General features: G+C 35.7%; 1 protein-coding gene across 1 annotated transcript in view; it reads right to left on the bottom strand.

The window, feature by feature from the left end:
- PID1 (phosphotyrosine interaction domain containing 1) overlaps positions 1 to 20,527 on the bottom strand; it is an 80,145-nt gene that overhangs the window by 32,215 nt on the left and 27,403 nt on the right. The window contains exon 2 of the mRNA XM_070945768.1: positions 18,677 to 18,823. Within this exon, the coding sequence (XP_070801869.1) occupies positions 18,677 to 18,823 (147 nt within the window). The remainder of the gene's footprint in view (positions 1 to 18,676; positions 18,824 to 20,527) is intronic.

The following is a 20,527-nucleotide window of genomic DNA, read 5'->3' as shown; positions in this document are numbered from 1 at the left end:
TTTTGCCTAGAAGTTTTGACAAGGTGGCCAATGGAACAGAAGGGTTTTTGTGAATGTGAGCTATCATGTCTTTGATGTCAGCTCGGCGTTCCAAGGACAGGCAGACTGCGCCTTGATGTGTATCTATGATGGCCCCGAGGTAGACGAGTCTGTGGGTTGGTACTAAGTGGCTCTTCTTGTAGTTGACTAGGAACCAGTGTTCGGTCAAGGTTTGAATTGTGATGTGTAGATCGTGTAAGGCTTGGTCGTGAGATGGAGCTAGAATCAAAATATCGTCCAGGTAAGCCTGGAGTCTTACCGGTTGTTGCCTCAGGTGAGCTGCTACTACTGCCAGTACCTTTGTGAAGACCCTTGGTGCGGACGCCAGGCCGAAGGGAAGGGCCCGGTACTGTAGATGTTTTCCTGCGTAGCTGAAGCGGAGATATTGCCGATGCCTTGGAAGTATTGGGATGTGAAGGTAGGCCTCTGTGAGATCTATGGAAACTAGAAAGTCGTTGGGACGAATCCCCTGAAGAATAGAGGTTAGTGAACACATTTTGAATCTGCGATACACTATGTAAGAATTGAGAGATTTTAAATCCAGTATTGCCCTCCACCCCCCCAACCGTTTTGGAACCACAAACAGGATAGAATAAAATCCCCGTTTCCATTCGCTTTGAGGGACCTCCTCTATGGCGCAAATATGCAGGAGATGTTGAACCGCTTGGTCCATCAGGAGGCGTCTGGACTTGCTGCTGTAAGGTGGGCATTGAATGAAACGTGTCGGAGGTGTGGATAGAAATTCCAGGGGGGGGCCAAATGTTACTATGGATAGGACCCAGAGGTCTGGGGTAGAGGCTTTCCACCTGTCTGAGAAGAGAGCCAGGCAGCCTCCAATGGGAGGGTTTGGTGATGAATTACTTACGGCCGTGGGACTGGCAGAAGCCGGAGCCACGAAAGGGCCACTTGGACTGTGTGAATTGTCTGCCTCTATCCTGAAAGGACTGACGGTCCGAAGACAGGCTTGATCCCTGAGGGAAGCCTTGTTGGGAGGTGTTTCCATGGTAATAGGGACGAAAGGATGCCCTCTTGTAATAAGGATAAAATCGTCTGTCAACACGTGTAGATGATGAAGGAAGAACCTTACACTTGTCCCGTGTTTCAATGAGGAGGGGCTCAAGTGACTCACCAAATAATTTCGCTGCAGAATATGGAGCTGCAGCCAAACGCCATTTGGCCCGAAGATCTGCTGGCCACTGACGGAGCCAGATCATCCTGCGGGCTGATACAGTAGAGGCTAGGGCCCTAGAGGCGAATTTAACCGAATTTAGAGTTAGAATTTAGAGTGGCATCTGCTGAGAATTGAGTAGCAGCTATGATTTTATTAATATCCTGATGGAGGCGAACCTCACTAGGGGGCACTCTTGCTTGCAATTGCTGAAGCCAAAGGATGGTTGATCGGTTGAAAATGGAGGCTGAGGCAGCCGATTGAATTGCCCATGCAGCAGCCTGGTGGTTCTTCTTGCACAGGAAGTCTAATTTTTTATTCTCTGGTCGTAGACCCTCGGAAGTATCCCCTGTCACATAGGAGGAGGGAGACAAAAGAGCTGCTACAAGACTGTCCACAGGGGGGACTTGCAACAGTTGAGCAAATTTGGGTGCAACCGTATAATACTTCCTATCTGAAGCAAGGGCAGAGGCCAAGGTTGCAGGGCTAGACCATTGTTTCTTAACCACGTCTGTAAATAATTGAGGGATTGGAACAAAGGATTGTTCAGGAGTAGGTTCAGCAAAAAGTCCCTTTTTATGACCCTGGCTATCTTCTTGCAATTCTTTAATGTAATCATCATTGTCTAGAGCTGCAGTAATGCGTGCCTTATGTAACAGAGACTTAAATTTGTGTGGAGGAAATAACCCTGTAAAGGCAGGTTGATCTTGAATTACGCCCTCATCATCTGATAAATCAGAATGGTGATCCATCTCCAAAGCAAAGGATTCACTAGCCCTTGAAGCAGTAGGGGAATGAGAGCCAGTAAGACTAACTGCAGGAGATACTCTAGCATGAGTGGAATGCTCAGAAATTATTGATCCAGAATGATGTCTTTTATAGGCATCCTCCACTCGAGAAGCAATGGCCCTTTCAATTAAAACTTGTAAGTTTTCTGGCAGATTTTTAAAAAGGTCCTCTGGAATCTGATCTTGCAAGGGAAACTCCCTTGCAGCCTGAGCTGGTGTCACATTTCTGCTAGGAGCAGGAGAAGCCGGGGAAATTATTTGACTTGCAAATGGATTTTGCAGAGTGCTCTGTTCTTCTTGAATAAGAACCCCTCCCTCACCTTCTGAAGACCAAGCTTGGTGAACTTCAACAACAGGAAGGGGGGGAGTAGCGGGGGGAGGAGAGGTTTCCTTACTGGGAACAATAGCTTTTGAAATTTGCTTCTCTAAAGCCTTATACCTCCTTTGCAAGTCTTTTTCCTCTGATTTAGAAGAGTGCTTGCGCTTGCAATCTGCTTTTTTTCCCTGAGGCATGGTATTTCCCTCCCCGTGGGAAGAATGCTCTGCCATTGCAATAGTATACTCACTGCGACCAAGATGTCGACTGTAAAGATTTAGTTTCACTTTCGCCACGTGGTAAGATAAACAAAAGCAGAGGATCTGGCGTTAGCTCACTGGCTGCCAAGTAACACGTGAGCAGAAGAAACTTGCTCTAGAGGTGACTGTCCAGGAAACCTAGAAACAGCCCCTATAAAGCGCCTTTACAGCCACAAAAAACCCCCGGCTGTAATATTGCCACGTGGAGAGTGTAAGGAAACCTTACAGCTCTCCTGTATAAGCTCCTTTGGTGGTATAGGAGGATCACTGGCTAAAAAAGGGTTAAAAAGCCTCCTATTGACTCGTTGGTGGCAAAGCGGCAATTATCACCTTTCCAAAGTGCCGCGGCGCTTCAAAGGACCGCCCTACAGCTGCTCTGATGTCCCGGGAGCTGAGGGCGGGGGCGGTGGCCTATTTTAGTGATTCTGGGGTTTGTCCCAGAATATCACTACAAATGGTGGTGGTACAATGGTTTAAGCCCCCTGCGGTGTTGTTGGTGGTATAGATTTAAAAAAAAACCCACCAAAGGGAAGAAAAAAAAATTAAAAAGACGCGCGAAGAGGCTTCCAAAATGGCCACCGCCTGGAGCTATTGAAGAGCCTGATAGAACAGGCTGCTCCAATAAGAGGTATACCGGTAGCTATTATATGCAAAATAAAACTAAAAATATTTCTTAACTAGCCTAGTAGACCGGAACCTCTGAAAATTACAAGAAAAAATTAAATAGAAAAATAAATGAAAGAAATAAGAAAATAAAAGGTCAAAAAAACTTACAATTTAACTGCAATCAAACAGACCTGGGCTGAGAGCCAGATCTGTAGGAGGTGTTACTCTCAGGCCGACTGAGCCTAAACTGGGCCCCAAAGGGAAGAGCAAGGGGCGTGGTCAAAAAAACTATGGCTCAGCCAGCAACAGATCCGACTGAAGCAGCCCACATCTGGACGATGACACAACTGGATCAAGGAAATCACAGAGTATATATAGCCATTTTCACTTTTTTTAAAAGAAGCAATTATTTTTTGCAAGAGACTTTATACTATCCTATTATCTTTCTATCAGAATTTGTAGATTTGAAATTTTTAAATTTCTCACTCATTTTCCCATCATTAATAAGCATTTACTTGCTCAAATTATTTCTCATTTATATATAATTTGCACATATAAATATTATTTACTTCATTTTCTGTTCTGTCAACACGACTACTATGAGGGCTAGATAATCATTTTTATGTTTAATACAGTGATTTTCCGATTAATATTGATCATTGCATCATTTGACCAAATATTTGCTTCAAGTTCTCAGCCAGCAAAATCTGAAAACAAAAGTACACTCTCATTAGCATCTTTGACAAAAAGATCTCTAACACTACCAAAAAACATTTATCTATTGTTATTTTTTAATCTTGCCTTATTTTTATCTTATATTTATCTTGTCTTATGTTTCAATAATAAATATTCATATGTCTATTGTACAACGCTCTTACAGCATTCCTCAAACAACTTTCCAATTCCTTCTTAATGCAAAAGCACCTGTAGTTTACCAGCTTCTGCTGCTACTTAAAAACTGGCCCTGGATTTCAGAGCTGACATCCTCCCAGAGATGCCCTAAGCAAAATCTGTTCTGCTTCCTATAAATTTATTCTCGTGAATTCACGAGAGTGAATCAATATTGACTCGTGAGTCAATATTCCTTCTCATGGATGAACTCTAAACACTTTTGCCTGATATACCCCAAATCCAATAAGAGTCAAGGCATTTTTAGTTACAGACAAGCAACATTATTAGACAAGCAACATGGTTGTCTTATATTCAGAACCAAAGGTGAGAACAGCTCCATTTTATTTCTTGCATTGAAACAACCTACAAATTTAAACTAGTCTTAGATTATCTACTATACTTAGAAGTTAATAGAAATGACTATCTCTCTATTTCATCATTTTTATTCTTAATTCTATTTTCTATGGAAAGGTTCCTTGTTTAGTAGTTTTTCATCCGCTTCCAAAACATGTTTTTATTTCAGCAAAATTTACTTGGTGTATTCTTAGTATTTATTATAATCTGAACCGTTCCTTGTTCTTGTTTGATTGCATTGTTTACAACTATCTTTTATTCTCTATATGTATTAGATGTTTTTGTTCTTATTTTTGGCTTTATCTTAATGTTTTAGATTTCTCTTAATTTTTTCCTCATTGAGAAGCCTTTTATATTTTATCATTACACTAAGCATTATTTTCATATTTTCCATTAGCATTATCCTATATAGTTCTGTGGAAGTTCATAGCATAATTTTTTCATTACTTTTCACCTTTCCTCAAATCTAATTTACATTCTGTCTATTGCCAGATCTATTATCTAATACTTTTGCAATATTTTCTTTTTCTCTACTTTCTTTTCTTGCGGTTACTCAAAGCGTGTGACCTTTTTATTTATTGCAGTTGGTTTATATGATTTTTTTGTTTCATTATTTACCTTCATATATTGTTTTCACATTCTTGGTATGTCAGTCAATTACAAATATTGTTATAATAGCAACACAAAGTATTTACACATTAACATTCTAAAATGCTGCATGCACTTTATAATTTACAAATAAATCTTGAATCAAATCTGTATTTATCATAGTAATATCATAATCTTGCAGCTAGATTACTATAACATGCCCTTTAAAATGTTTAAAATTACAGCTTGGGGGAAATTAGTCAGTTTATTAAGATGGATGACACCAAGGAGAATGCAACATTTAGCCTCATTAAGAAGAACCAAATTTCTCATTATGCTCAAGTGTTCTTGTATGTGCATAAACATCTAAGTGAATGTCTTTTATAAGAGATTCTAATTTCAAAACCTGACAACAATTTCCAGCAGTGGTTGTAGTGGCTTGCTTCCAACCCTTTCATTTATTCAGACCACTGCACTGCATGCTTTGGAAAAGAATCTTTTCAACATAGCTATGACTGCAGAATTCAAGTTTATATATTAAGAGGAATATAAAATATAGCTATTTTTTAAATAATTTATTAAGTCCACTCATAAATAAATTAGGGTTGTCACATTAGCTGAAATAGATGCAATGGGGCTAGATGATTGATGATGATGATGATGATGATGATGATTGATGGTGATGATGATGATGATAACTGTCCCATAATTCAGGAATATTCTGTAGAATGTAGATCACAGATTGGGAACCACAAACCTTCTCTTTAATGGATCCTATTAACAGTACCCTTAAGTTGAAATAAAGAACTGAAAGAAATATTATTATGTAGTAATACATACCAACTGCTTTTTGTTAGGACTTATTTCTGTTTCTGGTTCAAATTTCATACAATTGCATGAAATTCATAAGCATTAGGTAATTATACTCCATAATCCATCAAACCTTTCTTTTAAAAACAAGCATATAAACAATATGAAATATTGCTTAAAAATAAGTTGATTCCAACTAATTATTTGACCTTTTTATTGAACAGATACCAAAACAGCTGAAGTCTGCTAGCTTTAATGCTAACAAAATGTTCAGAGTGTACAATTTAAACTAGTTTGCAACATATGCTGCAAACAACTGCTTTTCCTACAGCCATTTAGCTGAAAAGGTTCAGATCTTGCCCTTAGAATACTAGGGAGCTTAAGGCTCCAAAATTGCTCAACATTTGGATAGTTTCCCTTACTTGTGTTTGCCATTATAAGCTGGATACATTTTCACCTCCATCTGCTTAACAGATGCTCAGATCAGCTTTCTGGAAGATAAGATTTCATATAAAATATCTTCAAAACATTTAGCAGGCATCTAAGCTATTAAATGCTTGGGAAGTCTGTAAGTGGAGAAAAAGCACATAATCAGTCTGTCTAGAGGAAATAATGGAAAACTAGAGTATGTCTGGAACTTTTTACTGGAATATTTCCAATATCCTTTATATCTATCCAGATCCAGACTACAGAAATGTTTGTAGGCTGAAAAAAATGTGCTTAGAAAAATACATCCTTACTTCAGAGCATTTGCAACTATGTTCTTTCAGGAGTTGAACTTTTTGGAAGATAGCAAAGAAAACTGAATTTTCAGTTACTTCCCACACTGTTCTAAAATCAAGATAGTATGTCATTATTACAATGAGATTAGGTGATCCTTTGCTCTCTATATTCTTCGGTTCCACTTTGTCTTCCATCATGTCTACAGAAGATTTATTTTTATTTCTGTAATAGTTTTAAAAGCAATATTGTAATGTTATTAGTTTCCACTGAATTTTTCTTGCAGTTCTCATGCAATCTGATTGAACAAGAGTGTTGGTGAAATCCTAATGAATAGAATGTGATATTCTTACCAATATGGGAATGTGCTTTCTTTCACCAAAATTGCACCTTTTTACTGACCTATGGTCTCCCCGACTTTCTACCTTTAAATTACATTTGAAAGGAATTGATAGAACTTTTCTCCCTGACAGTCTGCAAACTGAGTTGTGTGGCTATCCAGGGAAGGAATAAGAATGCAAAATACAATACAGCATCACATAGCAATTCTCCCATTGCTACCAATAAAGAGAAATAAAATCTCTTTCACAGGTGAAGAAAACCTTTGAAAAACCACAAGGGAGATAGAGTTTTATGAGTGTTAACTGATTTATTTATGGATAGAAAAAGTATAAATCGTATAAGAAGTACAGCACAGCATTGCCTAAGATCCTTCACAGAACAGAACAGAACAGAACTCTTTATTGAACACACAAGGAATTTGTTTTCAGTGCATAAGCTCTCAGTGTACACAGTTACATTAAAATATTAGCAATTTAAATTCAACGCCATGATTAAATACTGTAATACTCATACACAGTAGCCTGTACCAAATATGCCTGTACCAAATATGCATATACTTCCTAGCTCTGGCAACAGTCAAGTATGGATAACAAGCTGACTATGGTTTCGCTAGCCAAATTTAGCAGGATGTGGATTTTATCCATCCAGAAGCTAGAGAACAAGTAAACAAACAAGAACCAAGCTTCTCTTCTTTGACTTCATTAAAGGTCTATCATGTCATCAGTGGCTATATAGCTCCAACCAAACATGAATGATAGCCAAGCATGGCCATGATTAACTCAGTTTTATGGTTTAATATAAAACCATATAAGATAAAGAACTTTCTTATAGCTGAAGATTTCACCTAACATTGACCAGATTAATAAATAGAAATTTAGGATTTTTTGTACATGAAATGAGTACTTAAAAAGTCCCCAATCTTCTCAAAATACAAAACCAACAGGCTAAAAAAATGTAGCCCTATACAATGCAGGAAGCCATGAAGTTGTTACCGACTCTGCAAAAATGTGTGGCTTCTGCAGATGTGGGCAATGAGATAGGCAGCCATGCCCTAGCATGACCATGCTAGCACAATCATATTGGCAGCAAGTTTATTACTATGTTAAAAGTGGAGAAGAACGATACAAAATGCTGCAATAATAAATAAAACCTCTAATAAGGTTTGAAATTTTTGTTGGAACAATGGTAAATTACATTAAAACTAAATAGAACTCCTCTTAATCTATTAAAACTCAGCACAATGTAAGTTTTTAATAGTCTATAGTTTCACCAAGAGTAAGTTTGTGTTTAAATAGTTTGCAATAAATTTTACTATGTTAACTCAAAGAATTATTATTTAAGCTTTTAACAGGAACGTTAAAACATACAGATCATAGAATAACAACAAAAGATACCAATAAAACACAAGTAAAAAACTAATAGAAACTAGTGATGAACAGAAAAAGCAAAAGTAAACTAGTTGGCTTCTTCTTTTCATCGCTAGTTTCTTTTTTGGTGGTGCGATGTTCCCTTCTCTTTCATTTGTTTCCCCAACTGCTAATCTAAGTATTTGTATTGTAGAGTAAACAACGAAGGTTATTGCTAGTATCTGTTTAACTGGTTGCATTTCTCTTTTCTTAGAAACCATATTGCAAATCTGTAGATTTTGCTTGGCATAAACTTAAATTTAACTAGACATTTAGTATAGATATATATTATCAGTTTTGCCATTGTTGCATGTTCTCTAATTTTATTTTTCCTGTCTTGTATCATTGACGAAGTTTCTCTTTTCCAATGTTGATAATGTGTTTATAATGAGTGTGTTTATACCTGTTGAAAAGGTCAGAAGTTGTTTTTTTTTCTGATTCTTGTTTAGTTAATTATCTTTTTCTTCCTTCTCTTTGAACTTTTTTATTTTTTCCTTATTATTTTTTCTTAGACTTGTCTTTTACTTATGAAAAAAATGTTAATATTAAGTATATATTAAAAACAGGAAATGGAACAGAGGCACATTAAAGGAGAAATGAAAACAGATATTGTACAGCTGCTGTGTAGTTTAATACATTTTAATTATATGTTTCCAAAAAGATTTCCAAAATATTCCAAGGGAAAAAAATTAAAACTATTGAAATAAAACATCCAGTTTATTGCAAAATAATCTGGCTCCTTATTTCTTCAAATAATTATAAACTTCCCTTTTAAAGATAAACACAGATATAAAAAAGTATTACAGTTCTACAGAAGGCTCTCTTGCCTAAAACTGTATTTTTGGGGAAACATTTTAGAAAATGCTTCAGAAAATGTTCTGACAGTACTCATATTGTTAAAAAAATGAATGGAAGAAATGTTATTCTGAATTTTATATAAAGTTGGAGACTTGTGGGAACATACAATTAGGAGTTTTTAAAGACTTCTTGTTTCTCTTATAGTACAAGATTAGCCTTTAGTTCTTTGATATAGCCACAAAACAGAGGGGAAAATACAAACATGCACTGTATTCGGTGCTTTTGGTTCCTAGGATGCCAAAAGGGAAACCACGGAATATGATATGAAAATAAGCTTAAATAGTAAACAGTAGTAATCAGGGGTGAAATGCTCCCGGTTCGGGACCGGATCACCCGATCTGGTAGTGATGGAGGCGGGTGGTTCGGAGAAAATCCTGTAGCAAAAATCCCTGCCCCCCCACCCTCATTGCCCAGCTGAGCCGCGCAATCATCAGAGGCTTTTTTTTTTATTTTTAAAAGCATTTTTTCTACAACCTCTTCGGCTGAAAAAATGCTTTTAAAAGTTAAAAAAAAAAAGCCTCTGATGATCGTGCGGCTCAGCAGGGATCATCGGATGCTTTTAAAAGCATTTTTTTTACAACCTCTTCAGCCGAAGAGGTTGTAGAAAAAATGGTTTTAAAAGTTAAAAAAAAAAAAAGTTGGCCACGCCCACTCAGTCATATTACCCCCGCCCACCAAGCCACGCCCACAGAACCGGTAGTAACAAATTTTACATTTCACCACTGGTATTAATTAATAAATGAATGACTTAATGAATGTCTGAATGATTGAACAAATGAAAAAGACATAAGTAATGTGATTGAAAAGGTAGGAGAAAGGAGAAGGTTGCAATAATTTCCTGGTTTGACATTACAACCATTCAAAATATAGGAGTCCACACAGTGTTGGGCACCCTTTAGATTGCCCACATTTCCTCATTGCTGCATGAGCTGCATTGGCACCCAGCTTCTTTCTGGATACAATTCAAGGTGCTGATTACTACTTTTAAAGCGATAGTGATGGTGTATTTCTTTCATCGAGAATAGGGGAGGCAGGGCACTGTTTTTGTTGCTTGTGTTTAGCCACCCACAATTAAGTGACACAAGTATATGTTTATGTAAATGTATATGTATATGTAATAATCAAACATCATAAATACAAAGTGGATACAAAGAAACAGGATGTGGGAAATGTTGACAAGAAATGTAAAAGGCTTATGCTACAGAGAAGCATATGGAGATATCACTTCTGTTAATGGGAAGTATCAGAAAAAACACTTGGTAGAATGATGAGGTGACAGATGCTGTGGATGACAAAAAATAAAATTAAAATAGAAGTGTTTAAAGTGTTTTTTGTGGAAATGAAGAACTGTTAAAAGGACTGTCTCTAGTTTCTTGGACTGTAAAGGGATGGAGAAGGGAAAATGTACTTTCAGACTTTCAAGATTTTGAGGGGTTCTTGGTGCTCTCTGACCTTGATTGTTTTCTTGCAGACATCTCATTACCAAACTAGGTAACATCATCAGTGCTAAGGAATAGGGTTTGCTCCCAGTTTATATGCAAAACAAATATTTAAAATAAAAGCAAATGGGTGAAAAAAGAATATTACTTGTGATTGGAGTTTTTGAAATTTTGAAAATGAGAGTTTTAAAGTAGCGTATGAAGATCAAAATGCTTGAAGAGGTACAATGAATGGTACTGATATAACTAGATTTAGCTGTTCTTTTCTCTTATCTTGTGTTTAATTTATTTGGCTTACTATTTTTATTCCTTTTCTGCCCTTTGTAGAAGTGTATTGCATTTACCCTGAACAGCAACAGCCTGAGGTAAACATATGTCTGCATGCATGCAAGTTCCTACAAAAGATATATGGTAAGTAAATAGAAATTCTATAAAAGGAGAAATGTAATGCAGAACAAACTACCGTATTATGCTAAGTCAAATACTGTGGGGAACAGCAAGTATTGCTGTGGTTTTATATTTCCTATTTCTTATCCATGAGACTTATAGTTATTATAATAGAGTTTTGAGAAAATTAAAAGAAACGGTATTTATATATAAAAGAAGAACAGCCCATACCATTAAATTTAAAAAGCCTTGCAATTCAAAATTTCACCAAGCAAGAATTATTCTATTTGAAGACAGGCAAGGAAGTAAAATACAGAACAGAGAACTATCTTAACTATTTTAAGAATATCCTAAAGGAAATGTTCTGTCACAAATAGAGATGCATTCAGCGAATCTTCAGTGGGATAATGGGACTCAGAAATTCCCAGAGGTAGCATTAAGTTAATCACCATTAACCAACTCTTACAGCTTTTCTGATGGTGTTATGAAAATGGATCACACTTCTTCGCCTCTTTTTCTCTATTACAATCCATTTATGTGATTAATAGTTGTGCTTACTCCACATGTAAGGAGGACACCCAGGTTCAAATCTCACAGGACTATGAAGTTTACTTGTGATTTTGGATCACTCAGAATTAATTCATTTATGAGATCCCAAATCCATATCAACAAAGTACAAAAGATGGTTACCTAAATGCAAATATTATTTGACAAGGATAAAACTTAAACCATTGTATACTCTTCCTAGACTTTGCAGAAATTCCAGAAATTGTTTCTGCAATATATTGCTTTTATCTAATAAAGTTAAACAGCTGTCAGAATATTTTGCTGTTATAGGAGCCACAAATCCTGAATATTAATCTTAATAAGAGTTACAAGAGAAAAAGATCTTATCTAGCCACTATTTCTCAGCATAACCTACAACACATAAGGAAGGGAATGTATTTTAGATAGGAAGAAAAAATAGTAAATAATAATATCATAAAATAATTTGTAGTGTAAACAGAATGTCTTTTTTATTTAAAAAATCATACCAGTGTTACTAAATATAAGCCTATATAAATATTTCCATTTGTTAAAACTTCCCAATATGACTTTAAAAAAGGGTCTTTGAGACAGATTGTTTAGCAGTAGTTCCACCACAATATCAAAATCCAGATTTAAGGTTGGCTTCTAGGTAATATCAGAATAATTTAGTTTCTATCTAGATGTAAGGCATTTTGTTTCTATCTAGGTATAAGGTATCTATCTCTCTAGGCATAAGCAAAAAACATAAATCATACATAAGTTATCTATGATGTGATAATGCATATTATTGTGAAGAATCATATGCCTAGCAGTATCATTATACTTTCTTCCAGAATTGAAACACAGCAGGAAGAAAAAGGAAAGAAGAAAGAGGGAGGGAAGAAGAGAGAGAAATGCAAAATATAAGTTGGAATTACAAACATGCTAAAGTCATGGCTTAGGAAAACAAAATATCAGAAAGTGAGGCAAAAAGGGGAGAAGGCTACTATACTGAATAAGTCTCTAAAACTATAATTCAAGGAAAAGTGCTGCATAAGAATGTGTCCCTATACTGAACCATTTTCCCAATCATAATGAAATATTCTAAATACAATTGACATCAATTCTTTCATAAAAGTATGCTGAGAAAAATATAGACATGTGTCGGCTTTATGAAGGCTTACATGGATCCATATAAGTCATTTCATTTCATAAGTCTGTTTCTTAGTTCAAGATATTGACAACTCTGATCAGTTCTTGATAAGTTCTTAAATTTGTTATCAGCCAAATTGATTCTTGATGCTCTCTAAAAAAATTCAAGAGTATCAATATATTTTCTTATAAATAATATGATTAAAGGATCTGCTTTTCTGAAAACCATTGGGAAAAAGATGAATAACACATATAACTCTATTTTACAAGGAGGCAATGTTTTTAAGCTCCATGGAGCAAAAAGTATACCCATCCTAATACAGTTTATGTTGTCAAGTTTTAGATATAAAGAATGGTCCATCTAGCAAAGCCAATTGAAGTTTAAATGCAATGTCGGCATTAATCATCACAAGGAGTCAACTAGCTGTTGGATAGGCTAGTAACCATGGCAACCTTGCCTAGATATTACTCATACAAATTACACAAGTTATATTTTTGTGGTCCCATCCAGAAGCCAAAATGATCATAAAAAAAGGTGAAAATGTTCTTCAAGAACATGACAATTAGCAATGACAGGAGAATATGTCCAAAGTGACCAAAACAATATATTTCAAGCTTGCTTTATCATCTAATGTCAAAAAGTATTAAATGGGATAAATATGAACTGTGTTTATTATAGATAGAAGGAAAGTTATAGCCAGAGATTTGATAATATTCTGTTCAGACCGGCCGAGTATGTGCTGCTTATGAAAGATAAGCAGCTTTTTGTAAAATTGTAAAGATTAAAAAGCTAAGAAATTTTGAACTGTGCAGTATGTAAATATCAAAAACCTCCAACATTCTGAAGTCCATTTAAGAAAATATATATATACTATTTGATTTATGAAGCCATGTCCGAACCCAAGCTGTTAAAATTAAGTTAGTAAAAGAAATTATACATGAAAGCCAAATTAGTTATTTACTTGGTAGACAATGCAACTATAACATTGTATTTTCTCTTCTATAATTACAGGTAGAGTAACAATCTGTTTAAGAAGTATAAAATTTTATTTGAGTGCTTATTGTATACTGGGATAGTGATAGTATAATTATCAATTCAATCAACTACAGGATGAGGCTTTTTTCATTAAAAATGACTGACCGAATTAGGTTGGTAGGCTGATGTTTTTTGACTTCACAGTCAAGGACTGAATGAGAGCTACCACCTTATCCTTCTCTTTTGTAAGAGATTTTGATCACTCTTTTTCAAAGGGCCTTTGGAAAATGATAGGAGATTCTGAGCAGCCATTTTATTTATTTGAAAGGATTGCATAACTCGGTCAATCTAAAAATTAAAAAAAAAAGTTCAATAGTTTTAATGTATGTGTATTTGCCTTATATAGCCTTGGTGGTGCAGCAGATTAAAGTGCTGTTAAGTAGCACCAGCTGCTTGCAATTACTGCAAGTTCAAATCTCACCAGGCTCAAGGTTGACTCAGCCTTCCATCCTTTCGAGGTAGATAAAATGAGGACCCGGATTGTGGGGGCAATAAGCTGACTTTGTATAAAAAGAACACCGCTTAGGAGGGGCCAAAAGTCCTACTAAGCAGGTATATACAAAAGTATGAAGGCTATTGCTTAACGCATTGTAAGCCACCCTGAGTCTCCGGAGAAGAGTGGCATATAAATCAAATCAATCAATCAATCAATCAATCAATCAATCAATCTCACTGTTGATTTCTGCTGAGAGAAAGTGACTGGCCCAATACTCACAGCCTGCTAGCCTGATTCCTTAAACACTATACCATATTGGCTCTCTTTTATAGTTAAATCTAATTATATAGTAAATTAAAATGTATTATAAAATTAAATCATTTTAATTTATAATCCAACAAAAACTTTGGTTGTTAGGTGGATTAGAAATAAAATACTGATAATAATGAACATGGAAAGAATTATTTCTTTCTCTTTATCACAAATGGAGAACTTTCCCATCCTTTGGGAAATCTTTCCCAATGCAATTACATGCCAATTAATCTTCATGTAACAGGATCTACAGCAGAGCTTTTGTCCACTTTTTAAGCTTTGAAAATTTCTTAGCAGGTAATAAATCTTTTCCTCCAACAAATAACTCTCTCTTCTGCAATTCATTTCTTGCCATCTTCACAAAACAGACATATGGCAAAGTATCTTGTATGTCAGATCTTTGACATCTTAGAATATGACACATTTCCTGCATGAGTTGTTATCTTAAAAGAACTACAATACTAAATTTTAAAAAGGAAAACTTTCATAATCCTGTTTTTGTAATCATAATATGCAAACAAATTTCTAGAGTAGTTTCTGAAACTTTTAATACACTTAGGACAATTTTTTATTAAAAGATTTTACAGAAGTTGTCCAACGATGATAACTGTAGAACCACTTAGATTTACTATCTTGTTGAAAATTAGAAATTCATTAGTCATCCACCATGTACAATAAAACACAGTGATGGCTTTTACTGTGCAGCAACCATCTTGGGAGTAAATCCCCCCCTCTCCTTCCCTTCCTTCCTTCCTCCCTCCCTCCCTCCCTCCCTCCCTCTCTTCCAAATAATTATCATTTAATTTTCTTCCAAGGATTAAAAACCCAGAGATCTAAATAACCTCTTTAGTGGGAATATATTAAATTATATATACAGATTTTTTTTAAAAAAAATCACTTGTTCCAACTATGCATTTCAGATGTAATCTATGATCTAAATTATCAATCTACAAACACCTGATTATAAAGTGTTTTACTGAATAATTTATAAACTATTTATTTTCTATTATTAAAAAATGTTATAATTTTATTATAGGTTTTAAAAAAAGAAAATCTGGCAGGGAAACATGCTTTTTTCATTTACCAGGATAATTTGCAGTAAAATAACTGTAGCTAAATTAGAATTAGAGATTTTCACACAAATGTTTTTCCCTTTATCTTTCCTGTCTTCAGAATATGAGCATTATGATGATTTATGTATTAAACACCATACATGAATAGATAAAATTATTAATTAATTAACCTTGTGCATTCGCAGCAATAAACAGAGTGACATCCCTCCTGCGGGAGGGATGTGACACCCTTCCTGTGTGAGCTGCACTGGCTCCCAGTGGTCTTCCAGGTGCGCTTCAAGGTGTTGGTTACGACCTTTAAAGCGCTCCATGGCTTAGGGCCTGGGTACTTATGGGATCGCCTTCTGCCATCGATAGCCTCCCACCGGCCAGTACGCTCCCACAGAGAGTGACTCCTCAGGGTGCCGTCGGCCAGACAATGTCAGCTAGCGACCCCCAGGGGGAGGGCCTTCTGTGGCAGCACCTGTCCTCTGGAACGACCTGCCCCCGGAGATACGTAGGATCCCAGATCTCCGTGCTTTTCGCCGTGCCCTTAAAACTTTTCTATTTCATCAAGCTGGGCTGGCCTAACCCCTCCCCCTTGATATTTTTAATTGTTAATTGATTTTAGTTGGGGTGTTTTAAATTTATCGGGCCAAAATTTGTTTAATTCTTTTTTTAAAAAAAAATTAAATTTTGTATGTGATGTTTTTATTCTTGGCTGTTCACCGCCCTGAGTCCAGTGGGAGAAGGGCAGTATAAAAATTTAATAAAATAAATAAACAAAACCACCAAATAACAGTGAATGCACATTCAAATGACTATAGTGATGCTAATATTAATGCAACCTTCAATGATAGAGGTAAATGATCACCACTTCAGTAAATGTATTATGGGGAAAATTTTAAGGCTTGGGACTCTTTCAAAGCAGAAGTGAAACCATGTAACATGTGACCTATTGCACATGAGGCCCTGTGATCTTCCAAGAACTGAAAGTTAGTGTCAAACTACATCAGCAAAGAATTAGACTGATCATCAATTTCTTTCCAAACCTCTTCCTTCTCTTGCCTAACCACCACATCCTCTATTTGCTTTTACCATCCTACCTTTTCCTTTCATATTCAAGCAAGTACCCATTTTTGCACAACAACTGTTGCCATCATCAAAATATTTTGATGAATATTTTTGTATTCAGATTCCTAAATATAAAAGGATAAAATTGCTTGTGTATGTGCTAGCAAGGTCTGACTATGTTTGGTTTCAGATCCTAGAAAAGGAAGTTCAATGGGTGCTGCCACTCGAAGCAACAACCCAGACGTGGCTTGTCTATAAGAATTCTATAAGATGAAAATTGTGGCAGAATTTTCTAAGAGATACACTAAATATCATAAATAATTATATGAAGAAAATTATATGACTGAAGATATATTCAGTGGATGTTTAAAAGTCCTTCCTTCCTTCCTTCCAGTCACTGTTGAATTTGGTGATTGCCCAGACTAGTTCCTATAGGTTTTTCAAAAGTGGTTTGCCTGCTTCATAGGGCTAAAAGAGATTTGGCTTTATGCCTAAAGTGGGACTAACTCACAGTCTTGTGGTTTCTAGACTTGTGCCTTCACCATTATACCAAAATAGCTGTCATCTACAGACATGGCATGCGACATTTCAATGCTGATAAAAAGGAGGATGCTCACAGAAGTGGAAGAGCAACCACTTGTAAAAATATGGTTTACTTCTCATTTCATTCTTTTCTATGTTTGACTAAAAATGGTCATATATGTCCCTAAAGCTAGCATATGCAGCCAAATTATATTTAATTGTTTAGGGCAGAGACTGTCAGCTGCCCAAAACTGTAATTTCTTGAAAGATATTATTAAGTTCGAATTTCAGAAAAATCCTTTTCCTTCTCCCATAGTAGGTTTTTTTTCCTCTAAAAAGTTAACTGATGTTTAAAAACATTACTATATAACACACAAATATCTTTGCTTATTACTGAATGGGCTTTTATAAAATTTCGTGACTAAAAAAAGCAAACACAATGTTGACAGGTTGAGTAAAATTAGTAGCAAATTTGGAGGCACAAACTGCTAAAGGGAGCATCCACAATGAAACTATCTATGAGTTGACAATTTTCTAGGAGCAGAACAGAATCTACAGATGCAAAGGCTCACCCAGTATTTTGCTATTCTGCAGCAATTACACAAAATTTCAATTAAGTTAAAATTAAGTTTAAGAAACCAACATATATGAAGGCAATCCACACAACCCAGCACTTTTTTTTCCTTATTCGGACCAATTCTCTAGGGGGCCAGGCAGGAGGCCTGGAGTCCCATTATTCACTGAAATCCATCACAGAAATCAGGAAATAAATCTTGCATCTTATATACTGTATTTTTCGCTCCATAAGACACACTTCCTCCCCTCCCAAAAGTGGGTGGAAATGTTGGTGCACCTTATGGTGAATAGTAGCCAGGCTGTGGCAGTGGGGTCCTTTTACCGTACTGAACCCAGCCTCTTCTGTCTTTGCCGCAGTTCAGGAGTCAATAGGCAGAGCTGGCACATGAGAGGACCCCAATCTGTTGTCCTCTTAGGCTCCACCTGATATTTTTTTGTTGTTTTCCTCCTCTAAACCTAGATGCGTCTTATGATCCGGAGCATTTTAGGGAGTGAAAAATATGGTATATTATGTATTCTGCCAATCAATTCATCACAGTATTTTTATTTAAAATCATATATATTTGTTAAATAGTTTAAATTTCATCTTTTGAGACTTTATTTGCATGGAATGCCTATTTGATTCTTCTTTTTATTTGTTTAAGGAATATTTTGAGTCAAGTCTCCCATAATCTGGTGTTCATCAGACATTTTGCTCTTTAGTTCCTTCAGTCAACAACAATGCTGACTGAAGGCTGATGGGAACTGATCTACATCATCAGTTGGAAACCAATTCACTGTATGCTATTTAAGGGACCAAGATATTCAAAATTGCAGTTGCCTAATGTGTCAGTGAAAGCCAGTCTGGTGTAGTGATTAAAGCATCAGACTAGAAACTGGGAGGCCATGAGTTCTAGTCCTGCCTTAGGCACAAAGCAAGAGTTTTATCAATTAGTGGTCATATTGTAAAACACAGATGTTTGGAGTCCTCTTTTCATTTATTTTGTATCAAAGTGGAACATTGCCAGAGAAGATATGTTGCTTCAGTTATTACATACCTTGCATCCAGCATGTGTCCGAGTCTTCATTAATGGAGTTGTGGTGCACAACTCAATGGCTTCTGGCTCATGGAAGATTACAGTGGGAAGAGGTTCCTTCCGAAGAGTTAAGACATTTAGCTTAGTCTTCAACATGGTCTGAAAATGCTAAATGAAATAAAAACAAAGATAGTATGGAGTTTTTTTCGGTTTTGTAGAATTTACGTGCTTGAATAAAATAAAAATATATGAAGGTCAATATTTCTACCTGACTTGTTCTAATGATCTGTGCAATGAAATGGAAACATTGCTAGAAGGAATGAAAATTGCTTAAGTTCATGTAAACAAGCAAGAAAGGAAGATAATGTCATCTATGTTTTCTTTTTTCCTTCTTTAAAATTATAAATGATACAGATGAAAGAAGGAAAAGAATGTAAACATTATTGTCTAATAATCCCCAGTTCAGTTTCTCAAAATCATTGTAAAAAGCCAACTCTGCTGAATGGCAATAAAATCCCCAGTAGTGTCTGTGTAATATATCTTGTTATTAAAACAAAGCCTGCATTTTCTCTCCAAAGTACAGGAAGAAAAAAAATCTAGAATTTAAATCTTGGAATATAAATCTATAAAAGGCTTTCTATATACTGTAAAGGGCAATTTTTTTTGTATCTTCTGATCTCATGTTTGTCCCTAAAAAATGAATGAACTGATTGAGTCGTGTCTAACAGCTTGTGCTAAGTAAGCAAATACATAATAAGAGGTCAAGTATCTGAAGTGTTTATAGTTGAACCTGCTGAAAACTGGTAAGAATAGTGATCCAAACATGTCTGTTTTGAAGCAAGTTATTTTTATATTCAATGGTAAGTTTAAATAGCTCAGGATCGAAGTGATATAATGGATTAGTTTCTTTCAGCAAGACAGAGTTGAAAAAAGTCATCTATTATAGGTGCCACCAAGTATATAAACTTTCCCTCACTTACTGAGGAAAATGATGAATATACTACCTTCCAACAACATGTTTTCCTGATTATTTGGTGCTTTTTTTGTTTATTGAAGAAACATTTCATGTTCTGGTTCACTACTGTCTAACTAAAAATATTCCACAAAATTACCACTTTTTCTGCAGTTGCTTTTTATCTTTCCATTTACCATAAACATTAGCTTTGTGAAAAGCAACAACCTGCCTGGATTTATTTATCTCATCACATTGCCTGAGAAGGACTTACTACCAGAAACAACACCTATAAGTATTACATTGGGCTAGTTTTAATAGTCTGATGACATCAATGAACAAAACTGGCATTCAGCATAACCTAAAATTAAGATATAGTACTGGAGACCTGAGGAGACACCCTGATGTCTCCAGTTACTGGCCTCTTCAAATGCAGTGAATGTACTATTAAAGCTGACTCCAGAATGTCTCATGGAACAAAGCAGTGTTTCTGGGTTGATCAATTTATTTCACATGCATGGAATATGCTTCTAACCCATCTCAACTGCAGAACTGATATCCAGACAGTATGCAATATTCTTATCTGGAAGCCATTCAAATCTTGATATAGTCCAGAAGCCAGCAGCACAGACTCGTAGTTTAGAGGATAACTATATTATAGATAGTAAAATCAAAGAAGCATCTAGTTTTCTTTTTATACATAATTTTGTTCTTACATTTCAAAGAATGATGTATCAGTACACCTGCATACTGACAAGAATTGCAAAACTCTAACATATCCCAGTATTTCTTTAGTAATTAGGGCTTAAATATAGAGTTACAATTGCAGCCCCATTTCATGATTAAGCCAACCACATGAGGGTTTTGCTGAAATGACCAATTTCCTGGAATATGCCTCTCCTGTTGCTCATTGATTTCTG

Source organism: Pituophis catenifer, unplaced genomic scaffold, assembly GCF_029215685.1.
Source record: "Pituophis catenifer annectens isolate HBS135680 unplaced genomic scaffold, rPitCat1.0.hap2 SCAF_6, whole genome shotgun sequence".
In the NCBI taxonomy this organism is placed as follows: Eukaryota; Metazoa; Chordata; class Lepidosauria; order Squamata; family Colubridae; genus Pituophis; species Pituophis catenifer.
The sequence above is the reverse complement of the archived record's forward strand: the minus strand, read 5'-3'. Positions and strand labels throughout refer to the sequence as shown.